Source organism: Octopus sinensis, linkage group LG23 (assembly GCF_006345805.1).
Source record: "Octopus sinensis linkage group LG23, ASM634580v1, whole genome shotgun sequence".
Lineage (NCBI taxonomy): Eukaryota > Metazoa > Mollusca > Cephalopoda > Octopoda > Octopodidae > Octopus > Octopus sinensis.
The window spans coordinates 16,120,322-16,131,071 of NC_043019.1; the positions used below are offsets into that span (position 1 = coordinate 16,120,322).

At 41.5% G+C, this 10,750-nt stretch overlaps 2 protein-coding genes across 2 annotated transcripts in view; both read left to right on the plus strand.

Moving 5' to 3' along the window:
* Positions 1–798: 798 nt before the first annotated feature.
* Positions 799–4,608, plus strand: LOC115223704. The gene is made up of 4 exons (XM_029794380.1): positions 799–1,200; positions 2,834–2,874; positions 4,156–4,203; positions 4,557–4,608. Exons 1-4 carry the CDS (start codon positions 799–801, stop codon positions 4,606–4,608), a joined length of 543 nt encoding a protein of 180 aa, XP_029650240.1.
* A 94-nt stretch (positions 4,609–4,702) lies between these two features.
* The window catches only part of LOC115223716 (cilia- and flagella-associated protein 299-like), a 24,614-nt gene continuing 18,566 nt past the window's right edge, over positions 4,703–10,750 (plus strand). Inside the window, exon 1 of the mRNA XM_029794392.2 lies at positions 4,703–4,936. Within this exon, the coding sequence (XP_029650252.2) occupies positions 4,718–4,936 (219 nt within the window). The 5' untranslated portion in view covers positions 4,703–4,717. The remainder of the gene's footprint in view (positions 4,937–10,750) is intronic.

The window sequence follows — 10,750 nt, forward strand, 5'->3', positions numbered from 1 at the left end:
CACGGACTTCTTCTCAATGACGACCACTTACACAGGACATTAGCAGAGGCCTCAAATTGTAAACTGCTATGGCAAATGCGTTGATTGTTTTGTAACATATTAATCCACTGTAATCCCAGCAACCCTCTTAACCTTTGGGAATCGTTCAGACAGAGCCTATCAAAGGACATACAGGCTAATTTAGCGCTACGTGATGGCAACGACGATGTTTATAATGAGGCATTAATCGACATGGACAGACACATCAGACGCTATGTTATACGCGGTTTAAGTGAATTCCATCTGCCAACACCTGTCCATCATGAAGCGCCTTTGGATGTTGAATACATGTCAGAAAAAAACTACAACATTGCCGAATTGACGGAAACAATTACGCGAGATGAACCAAGACTTTTGCCTGAACAAAGAGAGATTTATAATGAAATTATTGACAGCGTTAGATTGAACCAAGGAAAGCTTTTCTTTTTGAATGCTCCAGGTGGTACTGGTAAAACTTTCGCTATCAATTTGATTCTCGCAAAGCTGCGCGCTGAACGTCGAATTGCCATTGCATGTGCCTCAAGTGGTATTGCAGCGACACTGCTTCAAGGCGGCCGTACGGCACATAGTGCATTCAAATTGCCCATGGATATTGGAAAGAAAGATAATCCTAAATGTAATATAGATCGTAGTTCCTCAAGAGCAATACTTCTTCGTGAATGCAGTCTTTTTATTTGGGATGAGGCTACAATGAGTAATAAGGCCATGTTTGAGGCTCTTGACAGAACTCTCCAAGATTTGCGTCACAATACAAAAATAATGGGTGGAACTACGTTTCTCATGGCAGAAGATTTTCGACAAACTCTTCCTGTTGTCCGAGTAGGCACTAGAGCCGATGAGGTTAATGCATGTATAAAGCATTCTTATGTGTGGCACAGTGTTATCAATCGCCATCTTCAAACAAACATGAGAGTCCACCTACATGGTGGTGTGGAGTCTGAGGCTTTCGCAAAACACCTATTAGATCTTGGTGATGGAGTTTTGCCTTTCGTTGATGATGAGCATATTCGGTTGCCTTTTGGGAATTTCGTTCCAAATGTAGAAGAACTTATAAGAGCCGTTTTACCTGACGGCGAAACCAACTTCCAGGATCTCGATTGGCTAAGAGCAAGAGCTATTCTATCGCCTCATAATACAACAGCTGATGCTACAAATAAACAAGTACTTGATATGATTCCTGGTGAGATAGTTTCTTTCATGTTCATCGATACAAATAAAGATGAGAATGATGCAGTCAAATATCCACCCGAGCTACTCAACAAGCTAACACCTCCGGGACTTCCACCTCATCATTTGTGTTTGAAAGTTGGTGCTCCAATCATGGTGCTCAGAAATATGGAAACGCCTGAAATATGCAATGGAACCCGAATGGTTATAAGGAGGATTCAAAGCCATGTTATAACTGCTGAAATTTTGAGTGGACCATTTGTAGGAACAATCAAGATGATACATAAAATGAGTATTTCACCCTCTGATGTTCCCATTCAGTTTAAACGCTTTCAATTTCCGATAAAACTATGCTTCGCGATGACAATCAACAAGTCACAGGGACAATCACTGGACATTGTAGGCATTAACCTGTCACAACCGGTTTTCATTCATGGTCAATTGTACGTAGCCTGTTCTCGAGTTGGAAATCCACATAAACTCTTCATTCTTGGCAATCATGAGCGCACAAGGAACGTGGTTTATCAGGAGGCTCTGACAAAAGAAAACTGATTGTAAGTCATGAAATTTTGCTTGATTTTTTATTTTGCACCTCTTCATTATCTCTTCATTCTTGAAAATAAAGATATTAAAAAGAACATGGTTCATAAAGAACATTGGGTTCAGATGTTTGCAAACATTTGATCCAACTCATTCTCTTTATTCCTCATTTTCCGATTCCTTCTACGTCTCCATTAAACGGTTTTGTCAAGTTATTGTTTCTTCGCTAACATAAGACATTCATAAAGTGAATGAGTTGTTAATTACATTTTATACACTATTCCATTGTTTAGGTGGTGTCGAAAGGACTGGCATGTGTCACCATATAAACTCTCTCAGTCAAACTCCCAACTCATGAGTTCACGTCGTGATACTCTTTCTACAAAACTGAGCTGGGTGTGAATTCTAATTTCATTCACTATTAAAGATTTTTTTAATTTTTGAAACAAACACATTGCCTCTTTCGTTTTAAAACAATAAAACAATACTACCTTAATACATTGGTCCAACAAACAAAACATCCAACACTCTCATTCTTTTATGTATCTGTCTTCCTCCATCACTCACTCACTTTTCTCCCTTCCTTTCATTTTCTATCTATAACGTCGTTTCACAGCGTCTACCTCCCTTACATTCACTTTCTCTTTATAACGTCGTTTCACAGCGTCCGTTATCCCCCCTCCCTGCCTTCCACAGCGCTTTCACACACTCTCACTCTCTACGTCTATCTGCATTCATAGAGAGAATTATCATCGCCACCACCACCACCACCCAATCATGACAACAAATATTATGAATCAGATATTTATTGGGTTAATTTATATATGTGTGTGTGTGTGTATCTATATATAAATATGTATATATAATAATTTTTATATATACAAAGTGCATATATCTGTATTTATATATATATATATATATATAATTTGTATACATTTATATATATAAACCACACTCTTACACGCGCGTAGAGCGGGTCACCTTCAGCTAGTATATATATATATATATATATATTATTTAAGAACACTAGTATACTAATGTTAAAATGATATTTTTTATATATTCAAGTTGTAAATTGTGAATTAAGATGTATATCAAACTAAAGAATATATCACGAGCTTTAATACGGTAAACAGCGTAAAGTCAACACATAAATTTTTAATTAAGAATAAACTTTATTTTGTGTAATTTACGTCGCCACAAATATAATAGCTGCGATGGGTAAGAGACAAAACTTAACACCAGAAACCAGAGCGGGAATCGTTCAGCTTAGAAGACTGAAATGGTCATATAAAGCTATTTCAAACGAAGTTGGATGCTCCAAACAGCCGTCTACAAAGCTGTCTGTCTTTATGAAAAAACTAATGATTATAAAGACTGCTCTTGATTTGGGCAATCAAGGAAAATAACGACAAGAATGAATAGATACATTCATACACTGTCCCTAAAGAACGAAAAATGACCGCTCTTTTACGCTTTTACTTGTTCCAGTCATTTGACTGTGGTCATGCTGGAGCACCGCCTTTAGTCGAGCAAATCAACCCCAGTACATATTCTTTGTAAACCTAGTACTTATTCTATCGGTCTCCTTTGCCGAACCGTTAAGTTACGGGGACCTAAACTCCAGCATCGGTTGTCAAGCGATGATGGGGGAACAAACACGGACACACAAACGTATACATACATACATACACACACACACACACACACACACACACACATATTATATATATATATATATATATATATATATATATACATGTATATGACGGGCTTCTTTCAGTTTCCGTCTACCAAATCCACTCACAGGCTTTGGTCGGCCTGAGGCTATAGTAGAAGGCACTTGCCCAAGGTGCCACGCAATGGGACTGAACCCGGAACCCTGTGGTTCGTAGACATTTTAAAAGAAATTCAGCAAAAAAAATTTTTTATGGGGTTTCAAAACAGAAAAGGTGGCGTCGTTACAATTAAAATGAAAATCATTAAAAAGAGAATCGTTTCTACTTTAGGCACAAGGTTCGAAAGGATAGAAGGCAAAGTCGATCTCGGCAGAATTTGAACTCAGAACGTAACGGCAGACGAAATACCTATTTCTTTATTACCCACAAGGAGCTGAACACAGAGGGGACAAACAAGGACAGGCATAGGTATTAAGTCGATTACATCGACCCCAGTGCGTAACTGGTACTTAATTTATCGACCCCGAAAGGATGAAAGGCAAAGTCGACCTTGGCGGAATTTGAACTCAGAACGTAACGGCAGACGAAATACCGATAAGCATTTCGCCCGGCGTGCTAACGTTTCTGCCAGTATGCCGCGGCACATTAGTGTGCCACAAGACGATGCAATGTGTGCCGCAGTGTAACCTGAATATAATTTTTTCCCCTATACTTTCATTTTTATTTTTAGTTTAGATGTACCGCCAAATTTTAAAAGGAATATAAGTGCACCGCAAGTGTAAAAATGTTGCCGAGCACTGCTTTTATACCTATTTCTTTATTGCCCACAAGGGGCTAAACATAGAGGAGACAAACAAAGACAGACAAACGGATTAAGTCGATTATATCGACCCCAGTGCGTAACTGGTACTTAATTTATCGACCCCGAAAGGATGAAAGACAAAGTCGACCTCGGCGGAATTTGAACTTAGAACGTAACGGCAGACGAAATACCGATAAGCATTTCGCCCGGCGTGCTAACGTTTCTGCCAGTATGCCGCGGCACATTAGTGTGCCACAAGACGATGCAATGTGTGCCGCAGTGTAACCTGAATATAATTTTTTCCCCTATACTTTAATTTTTATTTTTAGTTTAGATGTACCGCCAAATTTTAAAAGGAATATAAGTGCACCGCAAGTGTAAAAATGTTGCCGAGCACTGCTTTATACCAAGACCAAACAATGTCCATGTTAACACGACCCAAACTGCAGCTGTAACCGCTGCAGCTGCTGCTGCTGCTACCGCCGTTGCTATGGTGTTGTATTTATTTTCCTTGGTTACCAAAACACCACAAACCACGATTATCGCCACCATTGTTGTTGCTATCCAGCCATCGTCCTTCCTGCCGTCGCAGTTAGCAAACATGGACGAAGATCCACACTCTGGTATTGACAACATTATCTCGGAATTCAACACTTACGAAGATTTTCTTGACTCCCAAATAACATCCCTGGACCTTTATTATCTGGAGGTAACTATTTTCTATTTCACCGGTAGGCATTTTTTCGCTAACGACAGACACCGCTTTTCAAACAAACATTTGTAAAAATCTCATTACTTGTTCGTTTTTTTGCCGTTGTTTTTTTTTTTTTATTTTTTATTAAGTCTGGCACTGATTCTGGTAAGACTTTTGTTTTTGTCCGAACCGCTTGGTTACGTGGATGTAAACAATCAAACACCAGTTACCATGCTGTGAAAGTTAAACACAGGCTGACACATACACTCTTACATACATACATCTCTCGGTACTACTTAAGAACAGTGCGCGCACTCGCGTACTCGCGCATCCCCTAGCTAGCTAGTCGTGACTAGTCGATCCTACAACGACAACCTAGCAAAGCAAATAAAACACAAAATAAATAATATTTTAAACAAAGTAAATAAAACACAAAGGATCGACTAGTCATGACTAGCTAGCGCGGATGCGAGTGCGCGCACCGGGGCCACTCTTCTTTAAGTAGTACCCATCTCTCTCTCTCCATCCATCCATCTCTATTTTTCTTCTTTTCCATTCCCTTTTTCTTTCTTTCAGCTCCACTACGTGGCACCTTGGGCAAATGTCTTCTACTATAGCCTCGGGCCGACCAAAGCCTTGTGAGTGAATTTCGTAGATGGAAACTGAAAGAAGCCCATTGTATGTGTGTGTGTGTCCCACCATCGCTTGACAAAAGATGTTCGTGTGTTTACGTACCCGTAATTTAGCAGTTCAGCAATAGTGACCGATAGAATAAGTACAAAGAATAAGTCCTAGGGTCAATTTGTTCGACTAAAGGCGGTGCTAGCATGGGTTGGACGATCTGACTGAGGACTGGCAAACCAGATTGCTGCACCAGGCTCCAATCTTGATCTGGCAGAGTTTCTATAGCTGGATGCCCTTCCTAATGCCAACCACTTCGAGAGTGTAGTGGGTGCTTTTACGTGCCACCGGCACGAGGGCCAGTCAGGTGGTACAGGCAACGGCCACGTTCAAGTGGTGTTTTTTACGTGCCACCTGCACATGAGCCACTCCAGCGGCACTGGCAACAACCTCGCTCGAATGTTTTTCACGTGCCGCCGGCACAAGTGCCAGTGTGGAGACGCAGGTAACAATCACTCTCGAATGGTGCTTTTTACGTGCCACCGTCATGGAAGCTAGTCAGCTGCTCTGACAGCGATCACACTTGGATGGTGCTGTTAGCGCTCCGCTGGCACAGGTGCCAGTCATCAAATTTGATTTCAAAAGCAAGTGAGGGTGGGGAGAGAAGTACTACCCCCCCCCCCAGTGTTTTTGCAGAAAGGTGGGTGGATGTGGCAGGGATGGCCTGTGTGGGTGGGTTTACTCTACTCTTTTACTTGTTTCAGTCATTGACTGCGGCCATGCTGCAGCACCACCTTTAGTCTAGCAAATCGACCCCGGGACTTATTCTTTGTAAGCCTAGTACTTATTCTATAGGTCTCTTTTGCCGAACTGCTAAGTTACAAGGACGAAAATACACCCGCATCGGTTGTCAAGCGATGTTGGGGAAATAAACACAGACACACAAACATACATATATAATATATATATATATATATACATATACACGATGGGCTTCTTTGAGTTTCCGTCTACCAAATCCACTTACAAGGCTTTGGTCGGCCCGAGGCTATAGTAGAAGACATTTGTCCAAGGTGCCACGCAGTGGGACTGAACCCGGAACCATGTGGTTGGTAAGCAAGCTACTTACCACACAGCCACTCCTGTGCCTACTATGAACATTTGCGTGTAAACCAAAGGAGTTGAGAAAGAGGGATGCACCTGCTGAGGTGCACCTGACAGTCAGGGTAACCAGGATGTGTGGGGTTCCTCTGTTGTCCCTGAGAGAACCTCCACCACCTTTTGGGGAATTTTTATAATTTATTTTGTTCCTTGTGTTGTATTGTCCCTGTTTGTTTTGTGTTTGGCTTTTGTGGTCAATAAAGGAAACATGATTATTATTATAATAGAAATATTAAAATTACTAAGTCTCTATAAAAGAGATTACGGCAGCGTTTTACTGGAAATTAATTGTTATCGCCATATTAATATGGCATTCTTATAGATATAAGAATAATCGCTGCCGCTGGTCAGCTCCATGAGGTCACCGCCTTAAGATAGCTATTGATACACGATCTGTATCCATTATAACCTTCGAACAAGGGAGGTCAGCCGCTTCACACTGCCAGTCCGACAGCTACAGACGCGTTTCGGGGTATTGCCCCTTGTCAATGTAGCGCAGTCAGAACCCGCAGGTGTCGCCACTGACGTCTCTGTTCGAAGGTTTATATTTACCTAGTTTCAGTGGAATACATCCACTTGTTTTCAATAATAGAAATATTAAAATTACTAAGTCTCTATATTATTATTATATATTTGATTTTTTGCTTTGTATTTGTACAAGATGACTCCAAGTCTCACCCAGGGACCTCAAGAGACAACAAGTTACAAGTTCATGTTGGTGTTATGCCTAGTGTGTCATATATTTTTGGTTTTGTACAAAGTATTGTTCTAAAGAATGTTTAAGAAAGCACAAGAAAATTGAAGTGCAAGTCAGCCGAGCCTGTCCGAGGTGCGTGCAGAGTGGTGAAACCGTTCTGCACGCCCTCGTGCAGTGTCTTAGCATTGCTGACCTGTGGGTTTATGTCGAACACCTGTTGTCGCGTGTAGGACGGATATGGCTATCGGTTGAATCCATCGTAAAGATTGCCCTGCCGCCCTCCTTTAGCCGGGAAGGGCAGGCACTTTTTATTTGTCTGGTGGTTATAACAAAAGAGGTAGCGTGGTGGACATGTTTGTAAGGGCTAAAAAACAGACACTTTCCTCCCCAGTCAAACCCTCATAAACTTTTTCAAGTTTCACTAGTGAGGGTGGAGAGGGAAGTGTTGCCTTCTAGCAAATTTGTTGAAAGGTGGGTGACTTGGGAAAATGGCCAGTGTGAAAGGACCCATTTTGAGCATGCGCCTGTAAAAAATAAAAGGGTTCTTGCTCTGTTGGCCAGGCACCCGTGGCTTTTGTAGGTTTTTCCACGAGTAGCCTTGAAGCGTCTCCCTCATTGGGGGTTTGTTTTTGTTCGTTATTTTATTTACACGTTCTAAAACCCTTTTGTATCGTCCTGTTTTGTCATTTCATGTTGTTTTTATGTAAGCCCTTGTGGCCAATAAAAATAAAAAGAATTTAATTATTATCCTAAATATTAATATGGTAACCTTTGGTTTTTTTACGTACGTACCTATGGCCTGTGCCACATTTACTTCAAAGGAAGAAGAGTGAAGGGAGGGGTTCGAAGAAAAAGAGAAATAAAAGGTATTAAGCAGAGGAGTTGAAGTGAGTGGCAAAGCGGGAGAGAAGAGGAACAGAGAGGAAGTGAGAGAAAGAAAGAGAGAGAGAGAGAGAGAGAGGAGAGAGAGTGAATGGGGGAATGAAAGGAAGGTGACATTGTCTTTTCTTTTTTTTTGGGTTTTTAAATGTTTATCAGTATTTTCAGAGTAGACAGATACATACATCGAATAAAGAGTAGATACAGAGTTAAATTAAAAGCGGACAAAAGGAGGGACAGAGAGGAAGGGAGACCGAAAGAGAGTGAGAGAGAGAGAGAGACAGTGAGTGGTGACTTAAAGGAAGGTAGCGTTTGTTTTGTGTTTTTTTTTAATGTTTGTCGGTATTTTCAGAGGAGACATGCATACATCGAAACAAAAAATAGATACATCGGTATACATAGACACTACGGCGGCGAGCTGGCAGAATCGTTAGCACGCCGGGCAAAATGCGTAGGCGTATTTCGTCTGCCGTTACGTTCTGAGTTCAAATTCCGCCGAGGTCGACTTTGCCTTTCATCCTTTCGGGGTCGATAAATTAAGTACCAGTTACGCACTGGGGATCGATGTAATCGACTTAATCCGTTTGTCTGTCCTTGTTTGTCTCCTCTGTGTTTAGCCCCCTTGTGGGTAGTAAAGAAATAGGTATACATAGACACTTTCTTAAATCAGAGGCAAATTAACTACAGTAAATACTGGATGTCACTTTCACAGACATGTATACCTATTTCTTTACTGCCCACAAGGGCTAAACACAGAGGAGACATACAAGGACAGACAGACGGATTAAGTCGATTATATCGACCCCAGTGCGTAACTGGTACTTAATTTATCGACCCCGAAAGGATGAAAGACAAAGTCGACCTCGGCGGAATTTGAACTCAGAACGTCGCGGCAGACGAAATACCGCTAAGCATTTCGCCCGGCGTGCTAACGATTCTGCCAGCTCACAGACATGTATACCATTAACTTAGTTCTTAGGGAAATTCTGCCTCATACAGAATACGACAAGGTCGGCGCCTCTGGATTACAGCCACAACTCATTTTGGTCAGATGAGTTGACTGGCGCAAGATAAACCATCAAGTGGTTGGAAGAAAACGAAAACAACAACAACAACACCACCTCTTTCAACAGCAACAACAACACTACCAGAAACAGTAAATGAAGCTGGTCTACAACCAAAAAACCAAAACGGACCCCAAGGACATCCCCTTTCCCAACAAAATCAGCTCGGACAATGCGAGCACTGATAGCGAGAAGGGGAGTGGCACACAGGGCCACCGAAAATATACAAGAGAAAAGTAGACTAAAGAGACAACCGACAAAATGGGGAGGCACGAGAAAGTAGGGCTCCCCAACAACAACAACAGCAGCAACATGCACTCAAAACATTCAACAACAACAACAACACCTTCTCCAGCACTACCCCCCCCAAACACCAACACAAATTACAACACACACACACACAGACACCACCACCATCACCACCACTACAAACATCACAGCAGTAAACACAAATAATGAGAAACTAGTGACATAAAAGAAAACACAGACACCACTCTTCGCAGACGTATACTGCAACTGGCAACCAAACGGGAGAATTCCTGCCTTTGTTTGTTGAGGAATGGTGGCACTGCTGAGAAAGGACCCAAACAAGGGGGACGTGATAGAGAATTTCAGGCTCATAACTCTGCTTAATGCAGTGTTGAAGATTTTGGCCAAGGTGTTAGCCAAGAGGTTGGCACTTGTTGTGGACAAGCTGATTGGCAAGGTGCAAACCTATGCTGTCCCAACCAGGTCTAAACCGTTTTACATACACTCGTCCAGTGACCGAGTATTGCTGACCTGTGGGTTTATGTCGAACAGCTGCTGTCGTGTGTAGGATGGATCTGGCTATCAGCTGAATCCATAGTGAAGATTGCCCTGCTGACCTCCTTTAACTGGGAGAGGAAGGCAATTTTCATTTGTCTGGTGGCTGTAGTGAAAGAGTTGGTATGATGGAGCTGTTTGAAAGGGCTAAAGTCAGACACTTTCCTCTTTGGCCAAGGCCTCATCAACTTTTTCAAGTTTCACTTGAAAAGGAAGGTGAGAGTAGAGAGGGAAGTGCTGTCTTGTAGCAAATTTGTTGAAAGGTGGGTCAATGTGGGAAGAATGGCCAGTATGGACGGACCAATTCTGAGATTACACCTGTAAAAAGGAGAAAGGGCTCACGCCTTGTTGACCAGGCACCTGGGGCTTTTATGGGGTTTTCCACAAGTAGCCTTCAAAGTGCCTCATCTTATTGGGAGTTTTTACTTGTTAAATATTTCTTGTTATCAAATGTCTACATGGATTTTTCTTTTTTTGCAAAACCCTTTGTTTTATCGTCCTGTGTTTGTCTTTTCATGTTTTTGATTTATATTAGCCCTTGTGGCCAATAAAACAGAATTAACTATAATTATTATTATTATTATTAGTAGTAGTAGTAGTTTT